Below are 19,183 nucleotides of genomic sequence, written 5' to 3'. Positions count from 1 at the left end.
TATTAGGATTAGTATTAGGATTAGTATTAGGATTAGTATTAGGATTAGTATTAGGATTAGTATTAGGATTAGTATTAGGATTAGTATTAGGATTAGTATTAGGATTAGTATTAGGATTAGTATTAGGATTAGTATTAGGATTAGTATTAGGATTAGTATTAGGATTAGTATTAGGATTAGTATTAGGATTAGTATTAGGATTAGTATTAGGATTAGTATTAGGATTAGTATTAGGATTAGTATTAGGATTAGTATTAGGATTAGTATTAGGATTAGTATTAGGATTAGTATTAGGATTAGTATTAGGATTAGTATTAGGATTAGTATTAGGATTAGTATTAGGATTAGTATTAGGATTAGTATTAGGATTAGTATTAGGATTAGTATTAGGATTAGTATTAGGATTAGTATTAGGATTAGTATTAGGATTAGTATTAGGATTAGTATTAGGATTAGTATTAGGATTAGTATTAGGATTAGTATTAGGATTAGTATTAGGATTAGTATTAGGATTAGTATTAGGATTAGTATTAGGATTAGTATTAGGATTAGTATTAGGATTAGTATTAGGATTAGTATTAGGATTAGTATTAGTATTATGATGACGAGGACGACGATGACGATGATGACGATGATGACGATGACGTTGATCCGGTAGAAACATGTTCATACATAAAACTGGTTTAAAGTGCAAAAAAAAGCTTGGGCACCCCAATTAATGAACATGAAGTTAGGGGTTTAAGTAATCTGAATATTTTCAGATTTTAATTGTCTACTGTCATTTTACATTCGGAGCACTCAGTCAACCGCCAGCCTACTGGAAGGTAGACAATTAAACAGGTCAGCATGAGGTAACCTCAGGCATCCTGTGGGGGTGCAGCAGACACGCAGCTGGAAGTCGCAGGGCAAGTGAGAAGAGCAACACCTCTTACAGGTGCGGTCTCAGTTTCAGAAGCACACATTGACATAAGACAGATGATCCAGATGCACTTGTTCAAACAAACTAAGCCTCTGATATGAGAAACTGAAAATATTGTTGCCGATGATCTGGTAAAATCATCAAGAATTATCAAATCAAAATTTCGGGGTTTTGAACTATCTTTAGTGTTGGAAGCAGGTTTTTATAGTAGGTCAGTATTTGTGTGAGCTACTTCAATTCACCACACACGTATGCAATCAAATTATAAAGTAGAGGCTAGTTCTTTGGTAATTAATCAATTCTTTGAATTATTTGCCTTCACTAAAATCGGCTCTCTTTACAATTGTACCGTCTTTAAGAAAACAAAGGCAGTCGTAAAAAAAAGGCATTCGAAGACATTTTTCAGAATTGGAGTTACACTGCCATCTAACGGACACAGGCACACATTAAATAAAACATGCGTTTTGTCATTGAGATTTTTTAAATTAGGTTTATATCCAAAGACAAATTACACTTTAGGCACATTTTTTAAGTGCATATTATATGTTGACTAATTTTAAATAATGCCAACAACTGATGGAGTGGTTCTTCCGTCTGACATTAGTGGGGCAGTGAATTCGCACTCAGCGGTATAGTACTTCTGGGCGTGAGTGGTCGTGTGTTTCATTGTACCCTGTAATTGGATGGCACTATGTTGTCTTGTTGCCACAGTTTGTCTCACTAAAGTTCATAAATAAATATAAAGTACATGACAAAGACACGATATAAAGAAATTAAGGATGTCGAAAACAAAAGTGGGTTAAGCAAAAAAGGTGCATTATAAGGGCCAATCGGATTGATTGAGTCATGTTCCTTATTGGTATAATGTTTTGTATATTGTACCGTTAAGATTTTCATATTTGATCATTGCGATGATTTCATTGCATAATTACACTTAGAATTCATTAGTTCAAAAGTATAGACAGAGACACGGGAGATAAAAGCATTTATTTAGAATTGTTGACGTGGGGTTGGTCATGTGACCCAAATCTCGTTGTTGAGAGGTGTGACCCAAGTATCTCCAGTCAGTTGAAACCGCCTTCTTATAGCGTCACAGTTTTTTGACCATACGACATGATTTGTATTAGGAAGATCGTTATTTTTTAGGTTGAATATAACTTTCTTGTCCTGTCGTCTGCGTTCAAGACTTTATGGTTATTCGGTTTAAAGAGGTGTATTGAAGATGTTGGAATTACCTATACACCTACATTAAAAAAAATGCTACGGTAGATTGCATCGCATTGATTTAAAGAATAAAAGTGGCTGGCGAGTAGACAAAACTCATGCTAAAGTGGCTGGAGGCTCATAAGGGAGACAATCGGAAATAGTGGGTAATCCAGGGGTGTCAAACCAATTCCGTAGTGAGCCCTGGTCTTTGTACCAATCGATTCAGTGCCAACAGTTTCACAAATGAGATATCTTCTCAAACAGGAAGCACCTGACTTATTTCACCTTATTACACTAGCAAACAATCAGTTGGAATGAAAACCTGCAACCACTGAGGCCCTTTAATGACCATGCAGTTTGACAGGACTGCATGTAAGCAGTACGCTTAAAATTGACTTAAAATCTATGAATTTTACAATTTCCCTCATAGAAGATGCCACATGATTTACAATTTTCACTTCCACATTCATGGTTTTAATAGAATACAATTGTGTTACTTTGAAGGGATCTTAAGTCTAGCCTGTATCTATCAATCTTTTTCTCTCCCTCTCCTCATCTATCTATCAATCTCCCTCTTCCTCTATATTTCAATCTTCCTCTCTCCCTCTCTCTGTTTTTCTATCAATCTCACTCTCTTCCTCTATCTATCAATCTTGCTCTCTTCCTCTATCTATGAATCTCTTTCTCTCCCTCCCCCTCTTTCTATCAATATCCCTCTCTCCCTCTATCTATCCATCTTCCTCTCCCTCTCTCTCCCTCTCTATCAATCTCCCTCTCTTCCTTTATCTATCAATATCCCTCTCTCCCTCTCTGCCTCTATCTATCGATCTCCCTCTCTCCTCTCCGTTTATCTATCAATTTTCCTCTCTCCTATCATTCTCCCTCTCTCCCTTGCTCCCTTCTTTCCAATCTTCCTTTCTTGCTCTCTCCCTCTATCTATCAATCTTTCTCTCTTCCTCTATCTCTATATCTCCATTTCTTCCTCTATCTATCAATATCCCTCTATTCCTCTATCTATCAATCTCCCTCTTTTCCTCCATCTATAAATCTCCCTCTCTCCTTCTTTCCTTCTATCAAGCAATCTCCCTCTCTCCCTCTATCAATCTCCCTCTTTCCCTCTATCTAACAATCTCCCATTCTTCCTCTATTTATCAATCTCCATATCTTCCTTTATTTATCAATCTTATCAATCTATCCCTCTATCCATAAATCTCCCTCTCTCTGTCTATCAATCTCCCTCTCTCCCTCTATATACCAATCTTCCTCTCCCTTCTCTCCCTGTATCGATCAATCTTCCTCTCTTACTCTCACTCTATCTATCAATATCTTTCTTTACCCTATCTCCCTCTATCTATTAATCTCCCTGTTTCCCTTTATCTATCAATATTCCTCTCTCCCACTATCTATGTATCTTCCTCTATCAATCAATGTCCCTCTCCCTTCTCTCAATCTATCTGTCAATCTCCCTCTCTCACACTCTGACGCTACTTATCAATCTCTCTCCTGCTCTCCCCCTCTCTCCCTCTATCTATCAATCTTCCTATCCATTCTCTCCATTTATAAATCAATTTCCCTCTCTCACTCTATCTATTTATCTCCCTCTCCCTCTATCTATCAATCTCCATCTCTCCCCCTAACTCCCTCTCTCTATCTCCCTTTCACCCTATATCCATCAATCTTCCTCACTCCCTCTATTTTTCAATCTCCCTCACTCGCTTTATCTATTGATATTCCTCCACTCTCACCCCCTATTTTCCAATTTCCCTCTCTCACTATTTATAAATCTCTCTCTCCCTCTTTCACTCTATCTATCAATCTCTTTCTCCCGCTTTCCCTTTATCTACCAATCTACCTTCATCAATCTTCCTCTCCGCCTTTCTCCCTCTATATATCAATCTCCCACTCTCCCTCTCTCCCTCTAACTATCAATCTTCCTCTCTCCCCTATCTATCAAACTCTCTCCCCCCCTCTCCCTCTCTCCCTCTCTCCCTCTCTCCCTTTCTCCCACTCTCCCTCCCCCTCTCCCTCTCTCCCTCTTTCCCTCTCTCCCTCTCTCCCTCTCTCCCTCTCTTCTTCTCTCCCTCTTTCCCTCTCTCCCTCAATCCCTCTCTTCCTCTATCTAGATATCCCCCTCTCTTCATTTATCTATCAATATCCCTCTCTTCCTCTATCTATCAAGCTACATATCTTCCTCTATCTATCCATCTGCCTCTCTCCTCCTTTCCTTATATATATATATATATATATATATATATATATATATATATATATATATATATATATATATATATATATATATATATATATATATATATATATATATATATATATATATATATATATATATATATATATATATATATATATATATATATATATATATATATATATATATATATATATATATATATGTATGTATGTATGTATATATATATATATATATATATATATATATATATATATATATATATATATATATATATATATATATATATATATATATATATATATATATATATATATATATATATATATATATATATATATATATATATATATATATATATATATATATATATATATATATATATATATATATATATATATATATATATATATATATCATTCTCCATATATCCCTCTACCCAGCAATCTTCCTCTCTCTCTATCTATCTATCAATCTCCTTCTCTCCCTCTATCTATCTATCTATCAATCTCCTTCTCTCCCTCTATCTACCAATCTTCCTCTCCCTTCTCTCCCTGTATCTATCAACTACCTCTCCTCTCTTTCTCTCTCTCTCTCTCTCTCTCTCTCTCTCTCTCTCTCTCTCTCTCTCTCTCTCTCTATGTATCAATCTCCCTCTCACTGTATTTATTAATCTCCACCTCTCTCCCTCTCTCTCCCTCCCTCTATATATCAATCTCCCTCTCATTATTTCACACTATCTATCAATATCTCTCTCCCCCTCTCTCCTCTCAACCTCTATCTCCCCCTCTCCCTCTATATATAAATCTCCCTCTCCCCCTCTATTTATGAATATTCCTCTATTTATTCCCTCTCTCCCTCTATTTATGAATATCCCTTTATCTATTCCCTCTCTCCCTCTATTTATGAATATCCCTCTATCCATTCCCTCTCTCCCTCTATTTATGAATATCCCTCTACCTATTCCCTTTCTCCCTCTATCTATAGATCTGTTAGGTCTAATGTCAGGTTTAAGACCATATACATTCAATAATATCGGAGCAGAGGAAACACACAGCCAGTCGTGATGAGAATTTAAACCACTTCATATGAAGGAGGAAAGCCAGGATAGCCAGAGCAGAAAGATGGTCTATCTTCCTGAATGACCGTTTGGAATTCCCGGCAACTCCCTACAAACAACCTGGTTTTATTAGAGATAAGACAAGTCATAAAAATGGGAGGCGTTAATACAAATGAAGGAGGTGGGGTGCAAAAGGTGTAGTGCACATTTTAACCAATAGGTGTAAGTTAAATTCTATTCTAGTAACTTTTAATACATCATAGTGAAAAGGGTGCAAGACTAAATATAAGAATACAAATATATTTCACATCTAAAAATACAACTTCAGGAGCAGGTGAAGAAAGAGTGATATCAATTTAAATTAGGAAATAGGTTTATTACCGAAACTGCAAAGTGGAGAGTCACAGCTATAGCAGGGGAGTCCTGTTCAGCGTGATGTTCTTGCAACTCTAGTCGAATGACCAGTGAGTGTGTCTTAAATACAGGCAAAACTGACAGTTGTCACTAGGACTTTGGACAGATACGTTTCAGTCATTTGCACGGCAAAAAGTAATTGATCAGTGTCGGACAGTTGGGTGTTCATGCTGACATGTCAGCCATAAGGATGACTACGATGCTGTTATACTTACAAAAACTAATACAATATTAGCAAGTATTTGCAAAGAGACTTTGTCTAGTGTTACATATCCCTCCTGTTTGTGAGTATAAACACATCGGAATCTCGTTTGTTAGCGACGCTACTTTTGAACGAAATTCTTCACAAATTACTTCAAACTGGTGTTTAGACCGACCAGGAAGGGTACCTGGTGTCTCAGAATGGGAAAGGCATATTAATCAGCTTCAGACAGTAGCACAGCATCAAGGTCAGATTGGGATATGGATTGTTCCATGTGAATACGAGTTAGCATTAGCTGGGTTTCAACAATCATGATTCGTTCAACTGTGGAATTAATGGTACGTTTGATTAAAGCTGAGAAGCAGGGCAAACAATGAGTTAGGACAACAAGCACGAGAGCAATAACAGTTACGACTGGTACTAGGGCTTTCAAAAGAGTATGTGTCCATAATGAGCCAGAGAGGAACCAGTCAAGCCATCCTTGTTGTGGAACTGGATCTTTGGTCATAGCGTTCTGTATGTTCTTCATAGTTTGTAAGGCATCATGGACTGAGTGGAATGCATTGGCAGGGATGAAGGTGCAGCATGAGTCTCCTACCATGGCACACACACCTCCCTGCTGGGCGGTTATTCTGTCGAGGGCAAGGCGGTTCTGGATAATCATCTGGGTCATGGCAGTTATTTGGATTTCTCGGCCTTGTTGCAGTCGGACTGATGCATTGACGTAGGCCTGAAATCTGTAGTCAATGGTAGGCGGTCGAGCTTTGCTGGACAGGATTCTTTCAGATTACCCAGGATACAGTTGTAGGTTTGGTTGGCGAGTTCTTCGTTCTGTAGGTTGGCCCATAGCTGTGGTTGGGCTACGGCAGTAGGCATGAGGGAACAGACATAACAACCCTCATTGTTTGTGGCGCGTGCTGTCAGTGCGGCGTATCTGTACCAACTGTTCCTCATCATCGGGTGGTAGTCCTTTTCTTCTTGTGTTTAGACATGGGCGAGAATTGGGTGTATCTCGTCAGGCTTAGGTGTTCCTGCCGGACGGATTTTGAGTAGGCGTGTGGCTGAGGGTCTTACGAAGGGGTTCACACCAATCACTTTGGGGACCATGGCTGGACTAGTAGTCCAGATGGTGATAGTAAAGAGGGGGTCTTTTCCTGGTCGGTCCGGTCGGAGGCATAGGTTGATGCAGCCTTTTTGTTGGATATTGGTCGTGAGCCCCAGCGTATGTTCACCATCTTTGATGGTGGTGGCTAACTTGGTGAAGTTAGCGGTCATGGTGGTAGCTTCTTTGGAAAGGGGCCATGTGATGGTTTTGTAGCCTGTATGGAGGAGGACCTGGTCCCAGGTGTCTGGCCAGACCCCTCGGACTCTGGGAGCTTGTAGGTACCAATAAAAATAACTGGAGTCAATCCCGTGTAATCCCAAGTGAGTAAACTGTAGGGTGAGCAACAGGACTTGAACAACAATGGGTGTCTTGGTTAATGGGATGCAGATCTGGAGGGCCAATGATCGTTTCCGGAACCAGCTAGTGGGGCATTCCCCTCCAGTGGGAGTGTACCAAAGTTCTGGTAGGTCCCCCCATGTGGTTGAACAGAGAGCGGTGATGATGATGAGTAGCCACTTCATTCTTGTACTTTGTTTACTGTGGGATTGATGTATGCAGGTGTCTCTTCCTTCGATTTTGACGGTGGTGGGTGTGGCCAAAATCACACGGTGAGGTCCGTTCCAACGTGGAGAAGACCAGCACTTTCTTTTTATCACCTTGACGAGTACCAGGTATCCTGGGGACAGGACCTCCTCTGTGGGAGACAGAGAAGATGTCGGCAGATGATTTGCATTCATCACAGTTCTTTCTTGGAATAGTTTGCATAACCACTTAGTGAGGGAATCTGATTCTCCTTTCTCTTCTACCACCAGATCTTTTTCCCACATTGTTAAGTGGAACGGTCTGTCGTTCACTGCCTCAAATGGTGTGCATCCCTGTGCTGTTGGAATGATTCTCATGTAGGGTTCTACCAGGCTCAGGCATTCTGGCCATGGTTTTCCTGTGTCCTCCATAACTTTTCTGAGTCTGAGTTTTACTGTTCCATTGGTTTTTTCGACGAGTCCAGCACTTTGGTTCAGTTTGATGAAATCCATGTTCAGAACCTTGAAGGGATATGTTCTTGTTTGCCTTGTTCCGTGCTTGGGTTGTTCATTGCCCTGAGAGTTGTGTCTACAGCAGTTGAGACAGTTTCTGCAAATAATTTTGAAGTAAGTTTGGAGACCTCTGGGAACATGCATTGTTTGTTGTACAGTACTGATCATCCCTCCTATTGAGACATGGCTCCTCCCATGGCTCAATTTCGCAATTACTTCAAACAATGATCGTTGGACGCATGGCTTGTTTTCTACTTTATAGAGTCTGTTCTTGTTTTGAATGGCTCCTTCTGTTTCCCATTGCAGTTTCTCTTTTTCTGGGGCATGATTTTGCATTTCTCTTAGGAATTCAGCAGAGATTGGGCTGTGTCTTTCCACCGTCACGTCTTGTTCTTGGAATAGTTTACATGCCTCTGTCAGTGCCACTATTTCTGCGGCTTGGCAGACCAGTTGCCGGGGAGTCGTCCTGTCTTGAGGTTGTTTTTGTTTTAGTCACCACGGCATATACGGTGTGTTTTTTTCCGTCCAGGGTTTTTGATGATGATCCATCCCCATAGACACTGTGTCCGGTAGGCAGTGGGTTGTCCATTAGGTCAGTTGCATACACGTGGTTAATTATGATTCGTTGAGTGGGCAACTGTGAGAATTGGTTTAACCACTTGTCGTCCGGTCTCTGGTCTCCCATGAACTTCAGGGTGACATGTAATGGCCATGTTTGTTGTTTCTGTCCTGGTGCTGCTGGGCAGATATCTTCAGCCTGTTCTCTCAGATTTTCAGCTACCTTGGCAGAATCATTCCTGACAATGTCGAGAGAGTAGAAGGTGTTAGATGTGGTGGTGTGGAAGATGTTTATGGTCTGTAATTTCCTGGGTTGGAGGCCATTTTGGGTGGCCACTAGGCTTAGCCCAAGCTGGACCATGTTATCTCGTCCCAGTAGGTTGATCGGACATTCGGAGCATAGGACAACAGAAGCAAAGACTTTGATTCCGTCCTCATCTTCCATGTCGATGGCTTGGGAGTAGAATCTTCTCTGTGGGACGCCGGCTACACCTATAACTTGGAGGGACAGGGTGCTGGGCTTGACTCCTGGAACCTTGTCGGACAGGACGGTCCGATCGGCCCCTGAATCCACCAGGAACCAAACTGGTGTGCGGTGAGGTCCTACCAAGAGTTGTACTCGGGGTTGGTTTCCAAAGATTGGAAGTCCGCGGCATAGACTGAGAGGTCCATAGCTGGGAAGGGGGGGGGGGCGGTTCCTTGTTACTTAGGTTAATTTCTTCTTCGTCCCTCGTTTCCCCCGTCCTCCCATACCCTCGTAGATGGTTCGAGGGAGTCCTCTTGGACGGACTTCTGGCGTCATTGTGGTTCATCGTATTGGGGTTCCCTGTCCTCCCGTTGTCTCTGTGGTCCTGAGTAATGGAATCCAAACTGTCGCTCAAGGTGAGACTCTGGACAGTCTCGGGCCCAGTGTCCTCTCTGGTGACAGTTGTAGCATCGTCTGTCGATTCGATCACGGGTTTGCTGTTCAATGTTGCGGGGTCCTGGGGATTTTCTTGGGGATCTTTATCCTCTGGCGACAAACATGGTGGTGGCTTGAAGCGCCTCGATTATCATTTGTGCGCTGGCGGCCTCCTGTGCCCATTCCTTCTTAGAGCGAATGTTCTCTTCTGCGTGGCTTGCCCATTGGATTAGGTCAGCGGATGCGGCAGTCTTGTAGGTGACAAAGTGTTTTCTGATGAATCCGGGAATGGGGACCTTCGATAAACCATTGTTTCAACTGGACTCGGAATGGGCCATTTTCATCGCCGTCATCCATAAGGCGGCTGTTGGACTTGACACAGCTTTCTAATCTGGCATAGTAATCATTTGTACTCTCGCCCTCTTTCTGCGTACATGTCCTTATTCTTTGGTAGTCGGGGGGTCTCTGGAACATTGCCACTGCTCTTCCTAGTAGCTTTTCTATTTCTCCGGTTAGGGCTTGGGAGTCGTAGTCTAATACGTTTCCCCCTGCATCACGTCCTGTGAATCTCTCTCTGACTCTGGCCAATCTATGTTTCAGAGAGTTCCTTAAGGCTTTCTCCACTTCAGCTCCATCTAGGTGATAGGATGCTACTAACTCACGGAAGTTTCTGGCCCATTGTTCCGCATTTTCTTCCACATCTCCGAGTCCCTTGCATGCTTCCAGGCATTTGGCCTCGGTCCAGGGTCGGTAGATCAATAGGGTGGGTGGTTGTTGTTTTCCCCTCACCTTGGATTTGCCACAGCCATCATTGGGTAGGTTTCAACATTTCTTGTTTCTGTCACCGACGTTTGTGAAGGGGGTTGTGGAGCTCCTCTTCCGTTCCAATATTCTTCAATTTTGAGGTCGGTAGGAGTTGCCAGATTTGGTGTGGCCTGGTGACACAATGGTGTCGTCAGCGCGCGGAGCGGAGGTATCATATCCGGGGGGGCGTTCCAATCCTACGAGGAAAGGGTAGATGGGACCGGTGGGCGGCGCCGCTGGAGGAAGAGAGTTGAGCAATCTTTCAGGAGCTTGGCCGTTTTCTGGGTGTGTCGGTCTCCGATGAACAGCCGTCGGGTTCAACCTTTCAATGAAGGATGCTGTCGTCGTGCTCTGTCGTGGCTCCGGCAATTGTTGGCTGTTGGGTCTCGGGTTTCGGCACCAAAGTATGTTAGGTCTAAAAATACAACTTCAGGAGCAGGTTAAGAAAGAGTGAGATCAATTTAAATTAGGAAATAGGTTTATTAACGAAACTGCAAAGTGGAGAATGACAGCTATAGCAGTGGAGTCGTGTTCAGCATGATGTTCTTGCAACTCTAGTCGAATGACCAGTGAATGTGTCTTAAATACAGGCAAAACTGACAGTTGTCACTAGGACTTTGGACAGATACGTTTCAGTCATTTGCAGAGCAAAAAGTAATTGATCAGTGTCGGACAGTTGAGTATTTGTGCTGACATGTCAACCCAATCACAAGACTAAGATTGATTATTCATTCAGACAGTTGGGTGTTCATGCTGGCATGTCAGCCATAAGGATGACTACGATGCTGTTATACTTACAAAAACTAATACAATATGAGCAATTATTTGCAAAGAGACTTTGTCCAATCTTACAAGATCTTCCTCTCCCCTCTCTCTCTATTTTCTAATCTCCCTCTCTCACTATTTTTAAATCTCTCTCTCTCCCTCTCTCCCTCTATCTATCAATATCCCCGTCTCCTTCTCTCCCTGTATGTTACTATGTCCCTCTATCTATCATCTCCCTCTCTCCCTCTCTCACTCTTTCTATCAATCTCTCTCTCCCTCTATCTATCAATCTACTTCTATCTATCAATCTTCCTCTCCAGCTCTCTGCCTCTATCTTTCAATCTCTGTCTCTCCCTCTGTCTATCAATATCCCTCTCTTCCTCTATCTATCAATCTCCCACTCTCACCCTTTCCCTCTATCAATCTCGCTCTCTTCCTCTCTCCCTTTATCTATCAATCTCCCTCTCTCCCTCACTTTATTTATCTATTAATATTCCTCTCTACCTATCAACCTCCCTCTCTCTCTCTGTCTATCATTTTTCCTCTGTTCCTCTCTCCCTCTGTCTATCATTTTTCCTCTGTTCCTCTCTTCCTATTTCTATCAATCTCCCTCTCCCCCTCTCTGTTTATCTATCAATCTTCCCCTCTACCTACCATTCTCCCTCTCTTCCTCTATCTATCAATCTCCCTTTCTCTCTCTATCTATCAATCTCCCTCTTTCCTCCTATCTATCAATCTCCCTTTCTTCCTATATCTATCAACATCCATCGCTTCCTCTATCTATCAATCTCCCTCTCTTCCCTTATGAATTAATCTCCCTCTCTGTCAGGCCTCTGACCAGATTGGTGGCGGGTTGTGCCTGTCACCCAATCACAGGCCCAGCCCCTAACGAGCGGAGTATTGCTAGGTGCAAGCCATCAGCCAAGAAGCATTATTTCAGGCCACCAGGAACCTGACCATGCTGCTGGATCGTCTTATCAGTTAACTGTTAAGTACCCTCTCACATTTCCACATTACTTGCTTTGTTGATCAACGACCTGTTTGCTCACAGGCTTTCGACCACGCCAAGCCCCCACAGACCAAGGATAATGGAACAAGGATCTGGAGATCAAGGATCAAGAGAACAAGGATCAAGAGAACAAGGATCTGGAGATCAAGGATCAAGAGAACAAGGATCAAGAGAACAAGGATAAAGCGAACAAGGATCAAGAGAACAAGGATCAAGATAACGAGGATCAACGGACCAAGGACAACGGACCAAGGATTACTGAACAAAGATCAACGTAACAAGGACAACAGACCACAGAGCAATGGACAACGACCACGCTTCCTACCTGGTACCCGCCACACTAACACCACGGGAAAGACGACCTTCCTATACAGCCAACTACCCACCACCGCTATACCCACGTGTGCTCGCCAGCTACGTGGAAGAGTCGAATAAAGATTTGGAAAATAACTAAGCTCTTACCCTCGCCTGCTTTGGGGTCCGCACCCTCGTCCATAACACTATCCTTCTTTCCTTTTATCTATCAATCTCCATCTCTACATCTCACTCTATCTATCAATATCCCTCTCTCCCTCTATCTACAGTTAAGTTTTAGCACCTGACTCCAATTCCTTAACTCTGTCAAATCCCGTCTAACAATGGAGCGTGTTCAGCATCGTGGGGGGACAGACCAGGCCGGAGCGAGTGGATCCACAGATGGTTTATTCCTAACAAATTGATCCATACAGAGCTACGGGTCCGACCCCCAAGTAATAAGCCCGCTGAGCTTGTCTATGCGCAGCGGAGGATGAGAAGATTAATGTCCACGTGCAAGTTTGCCCAGTTATAGTAATACAAAAATGCATATTCATTAGCTGATTAACAACACGATGTTGACTGATTCACGACTGTCCAAGGGTCTGTCTTTGCTCAGGATTCCCTTGTCCTATGCCCACGCATCCTGTTGGCCTTGGAAGTCAGCGCCGGTAGTCTCCTTCTCCGCCTGGACCTGAAGATTTACACCGCTTGTCTCCCTTATCCGGCTGGACTGTCTTGGAGCCTCCCATTAATCAACCTCACAAGGATTTTGGACAAAGAGCCTGTTCTTTGCAAAGGCACAAGGAATTTGGGCCAAGGGCCTCTGTTCTTTGTCAAGGCCTAATCTCAGGGGAACCTCGACAGTCTGTGTGATACTGAGTTAAAACAAGTGCTCAACAATACATCAGTAACATACAAAAGGAATCAGCTATACTAAAATGAATAAGCAAAATATATCTTCATTTCATAATCGTACAACAGCAATATATAGAACTGAATGAAGAAAATGACATATTTGAACCATATATCATATATCTAAGACCATGATGTATTTTACTCATTCATTTTATTACAGCTGCATCAGTTCTATATATTGCTGTTGTACGATTATCAAATGAAGATATATATATATATATATATATATATATATATATATATATATATATATATATATATATATATATATATATATATATATATATATATATATATATATATATATATATATATATATATATATATATATATATATATATATATATATATATATATATATATATATATATATATATATATATATATATATATATATATATATATATATATATATATATATATATATATATATATATATATATATATATATATATATATATATATATATATATATATATATATATATATATATATATACATCCTTCGCTCCATCTCTCCCTATATCTCCCTGTAAGATAAGACAAAGTCTCTTTGCAATTGCTTGTTCATAATGTATTTGTAACAGCATCGTAGTCATCCTTATGGCAGATATATATATATATATATTTGTATATATAAATATATATATATACATATATATATATATATATATATATATATATATATATATATATATATATATATATATATATATATATATATATATATATATATATATATATATATATATATATATATATATACCAGAAATCAAATCAAAAATCAATATTAAAGGATCAAAAATCTGATCCTTAACAAATTGCCCGACAATTGCAAGACACCACCAGACAAAAAATATTGATGCATAGACCCCTGCTGTAACTAAGCAAATTATTGAGTATTTCAATAACCTATAAGAGATTTTTTGGCAATGGAAATATATATATATATATATATATATATATATATATATATATATATATATATATATATATATATATATATATATATATATATATATATATATATATATATATATATATATATATATATATATATATATATATATATATATATATATATATATATATATATATATATATATATATATATATATATATATATATATATATATATATATATATATATATATATATATATATATATATATATATATATATATATATATATATATATATATATATATATATATATATATATATATATATATATATATATATATATATATATATATATATATATATATATATATATATATATATATATATATATATATACCAGAAATCAAATCAAAAATCAATATTAAAGGATCAAAAATCTGATCCTTAACAAATTGCCCGACAATTGCAAGACACCACCAGACAAAAAATATTGATACATAGACCCCTGCTGTAACTAAGCAAATTATTGAGTATTTCAATAACCTATAAGAGATGTTTTGGCAATGGAAATTGGAATACCTAGAGAACACCAAAACTGATGCAGGAGCAGGAGGAACAAGCAAACTCTGCATGGAAAGGGATTGAATCCAAATCTCAGAACTTGTGAGGGGGGCATGCTACAACTTAGCAAAATGGTGCTATTTAATTCCAAGTACATGTTTAAACACAATCAATAAATGGGCGGCATGGCGCTCAAGTGCTTACCACCTCTGCACAACAGTTCTGAGATTGAGGGTCAATCCCTAGTTTCTTCCAAACTTCCTGTGTGGAATTTGCATGTTCTTTCCATGGCTGTGTTGGTTTTCTCTGGGTTTCTCCCACTTCTGAGAAACATAGTCTTGCAAAAAACTGGCCTCACCCAGGGTCCGCACACATTTTCATGTCATTGATACCTTGATGACATGTGGAATAAAGAGATACAGTTTCTTACACTGCTTTAGACAAAATTAATGTTTGGTCAATGTGCCGTTGAAAAGTGGCCCGGTGGAGCGAGTGCTTAGTGCATCGGCCTCACAGCTCTGGGGTCCTCGGTTCAAATCCAGGTCACGTCTACCTGTTTGGAGTTTGTCTGTTCTTCTTCATATGGCCTGCGTGGGTTTCCTCCGGGTACTCCGGGTTCCGTGGGTTTCCTCAGGGTACTCCGGGTTCCTCCCAGATTTCTAAGACATGCATGGTCAGCTGATTGGACTCTCTAAATTCCCCCTAGGAATGGTTGTGAGTGTGCATGGTTGTCCGTCTCCTTGCGCCCTGCGATCAGCTGGCCATCAATTCAGGGTGTCCCCTGCCTCTGGGATAGGCCCTGGCACCCTCCAGGACCTTAATGAGGATAAAGCGCTTCAGAAAAGGAGATGAGATGAGTGCTCTTGAAAACATCTTAACCACACCAGCATTTGGGCTCATATCAGTTTGTGTGCCAATGTCTTTATCGTGTATCATTGCACGCATATTTGCACTGTTTTGTGTAATGTACGAATAACATGAATGTTTATAAGAAATAATAATAATAATCCTTCTTTAAGATTGTTACATATAGGATTCTTCATTTTAAAATGAAAAAGTAATGCTGGATAAGAAATAACTTGAGGTCAATATGTCAATGCCAAATGTTGTGTTTGTGCGTGCTACCAGACCGAACTGTGTATATTAGTTACCTGCATGTTAGGAAAATCTGAGTCAGAATTTTCTCCGGAAATAGTTGTGTCAATGTTCTGCTTTTCTGTAACTTGAATGAAATGTTTATGGATTAAATATTAATGATTTTCATTTAGTGTCATTATCACAATCACTTTTGTAGTTGCGTAGTCCAGTGGTGTCAAATCAAGTCCATAAATTGTCCTTGATAAAATTCTTACCAATCTGATCTAATAAAAGTATAATCAATTGATTGTAGTACAATTCTGCCTTATTTAGCAGGGATAAACTGTCTGTGCTGAATTGGTTGGAATGAAATCCAGAGCCTACTTGTTCCTTTCTGGAATTGGTTTGACACCCCTGGCCTAGTCATTCTTTGGTTCATAAAATGTGATAAAACAGTTGTGACATCTTGAGCATGTCTGCATATTTTTGCTTCACATCCAAGCATTTTTTTGCCTAGGATAACCAAAGAGAAAGAGTGGCGGTATTTTAAGACGTCAGCCATTTTTGTAATGCTTCTAGAAATTGTCATATATTTTTGACTGTGCAAGTAAGGACATGACAGGTGTGCCAATGTGGCCTGCACTGCAGGCTGTGTTTTTCTGTTGTCTTGCATTCACAATTTCATGACATGGTTGTCCTTACTTTTTCTCGTATCCTCAACTTTTAATTTTAAAAGTATAACACCTGTATGAAAATTCAAGCACGTATTATATAGCCTAATCAAATTTGCCTTTTTACGTGTGCCTTTTTAAAATGAGTTTCACCTTTTGACATTGTTATGCTGTTGCTAATCAAAGAAATGAATGAATGCATGCAGAAAGGTATACTAAAAAAGAAAAAAATCTCTCTCACTCTCTCTCTCTCTCTCCCTCTCTCTCTCTCTCTCTCTCTCTCTCTCTCTCTCTCTCTCTCTCTCTCTCTCTCTCTCTCTCTCTCTCTCCCTCTCTCTCTCTCTCGCTCTCTCTCTCTCTCTCTCTCTCTCTCTCTCTCTCTCTCTCTCTCTTTTTCTCTCTCACATTGCCGATGTGATGCTCCCATTGGTGTCTTCGGGATTCAATTCTTTGAGCAACGGTTTCCATATTTTAGCTCAGTTTAGCGGAGAGATATATGCATCCATCAAAGAGCCAGATGTGGCTATCAAGACATGGAGACTATCCCAACTGAGTTTGGGCCAGATACGGGAAACACCCTGAATTTGTGGGAGTCTGATCGCAGGGCACAAGGAGACAAAAAACCATTCATGCTCAAACTCACACCTAGTGGCAATTTATAGTGTCTAATGAGGCTACCATGCATGTTTTAGAAAATTCAAGCAGGGGGCCCAGTTTCGGCCGACTGCTTGTATTTTCGTGATCGTCGACTGCTATTATAAAAAACAATCCTGTGCACAAACCCGGTGCAATAACTTCAGGTAACATGATGGTCGATGGGCGGTGATCTGACTCCTGCTGGCTGACTGAAGGTAATTGAGGAGATAGTGAGGAGGTAAGTGATCCAGAATGGCGGCTGTAATAACTTTGCCGTATGGACGACAGCGCCAACTTGCATGCGAGCCACAGGCTAGTTTATTGATACTCACAGACAGGCTTTTAAACCATCAACATCCGAGTTACTCGTAATACGTACTGTCCATCAGGTGGCGATGGTTACGCCCACCGTTATTGTATCCATCTATTACATTCCTTCCCCTAAAATATGATGTCCCCCTTAAGAATTAACCCTTACATCAAAAAATGTAACTAACTTATTACTGCTCACACCACCATTTGTCCCAATATTTCCATCTTTGACATTTCCCTCTCAGGAACACTTTTTCACATTTTTGGTAGGAACCGGAACATTTTTATTCTAGGAACAAAGTTCCAACAACTGATTGATCACAAAGTCAATCGCTTCGGAGGTGTTCTTACTCTGTGTAACCGTTTTGTCACAGGCCACTGAGCCGGGTGAATGTATTACCGGTGTCTCTTTAGCCTCCATATGTTCCAAAGGTGTCTCTTCCGGTGAGTACGGGCTACCACCTACTGCTCCAGGTGTGCCTTTCCTCTCCACATCTGCATGAACCACCACCGGGTATTTGTTTGTGATGTCCAGCTGCTCATCTGGAAACGGCAATGTCTCTGGTCTAGATGGTTGGTTGTACAGCAAGTGATCTATGTGGACTGTGCATCGGCTCAATCCATTCCACACCATATATGTGACTGGTCTGAGTCTTTTGTCCACTATTCCTCTTGTCCACCTCTCTTTTCCTCCACGGAAATTCCGGATCAGGACTGAGTCACCCTCAGACAGGTGTCTCACCTTGGAGGCGGTCTTATCATGGTAGGTCTTCTGCCTTTGTTGTTTTAGGAACAGTTCCGCTGGAGCACATCCCGTAACAATGTGTGGTGTACTACTGTATGCTATCACGAAGTTAGCCAGCTGGTGCGGCATTGTTATGGTGACATTTTGTTTCCTTTCATCAAGCACTTGTTTCAGCAGTAATGCTTTCACTGTCTGAACGCCCGCTCTGCGGCTCCATTTAAAGCGGGATGGTAAGCCAGTACCAAAGTTTGTTTTTTCCATTGCTCAGCAAGAAGGTTTTGTACTCCTGTGACATGAATTGAGGACCGTTGTCGGAAACAATCTCCTCAGGAAGACTTTAAGACGAAAATATGTTTGGCAACACCTCAATTACTTTGGCTGCGGTGGTTTTTGCCATGGCAATGACCTCAAGCCATTTGGAATGACTGTTTACGATTACTAAAAAAACGTGTTGATCTTTTGTGGCAAAGTCAATGTGTATTCGTTGCCAAACTCTTATCGGCCGCTGCCAGCAATGTAGAGGTGCTGCTGCTGATAGCTTCCTCACACTCTGACAGGCCTTACATTGTTGCACAGTATATTCTATGTCACTGTCCAGCTGCGGCCACCACAAGTAGGTGCTGGCCAAGGCCTTCATCCTGCATCTTCCCGGGTGTCCTTGGTGAAGATCCTGCAGTAGTCGCTCTCGGTGTGCTGGTGGAATGATAACTCGACTTCCCCATAATATGCATCCTTGTTCCACAGACAGTTAATTTTTCCGGGAAAAGTATGGGTTAAGTCTCTCGTCCTGGTTATGACTTGGCCATCCAGACCGGGTCAACTCCAGTACTTTACACAGGACTGGGTCCTTTAGAGTGCTCTTTGCAATATCCGTAGCTTGCACG

The 19,183-nt window shown here is 40.5% G+C and overlaps 1 protein-coding gene across 1 annotated transcript in view; it reads right to left on the bottom strand.

Annotated features, from left to right (window-relative positions):
• LOC144200061 (uncharacterized) overlaps positions 1-9,830 on the bottom strand; it is a 54,261-nt gene extending 44,431 nt beyond the window's left edge. The window contains exons 1-3 of the mRNA XM_077721946.1: positions 9,827-9,830; positions 9,458-9,716; positions 9,052-9,378 (exon numbers count right to left, since the gene is read on the bottom strand). Coding sequence (XP_077578072.1) covers positions 9,052-9,378; positions 9,458-9,716; positions 9,827-9,830 — 590 coding nt within the window. The remainder of the gene's footprint in view (positions 1-9,051; positions 9,379-9,457; positions 9,717-9,826) is intronic.
• Between the last annotated feature and the right edge of the window lie 9,353 nt (positions 9,831-19,183).

Source organism: Stigmatopora nigra, chromosome 8, assembly GCF_051989575.1.
Source record: "Stigmatopora nigra isolate UIUO_SnigA chromosome 8, RoL_Snig_1.1, whole genome shotgun sequence".
Classification (NCBI taxonomy): Eukaryota; Metazoa; Chordata; class Actinopteri; order Syngnathiformes; family Syngnathidae; genus Stigmatopora; species Stigmatopora nigra.
The sequence above is the reverse complement of the archived record's forward strand: the minus strand, read 5'-3'. Positions and strand labels throughout refer to the sequence as shown.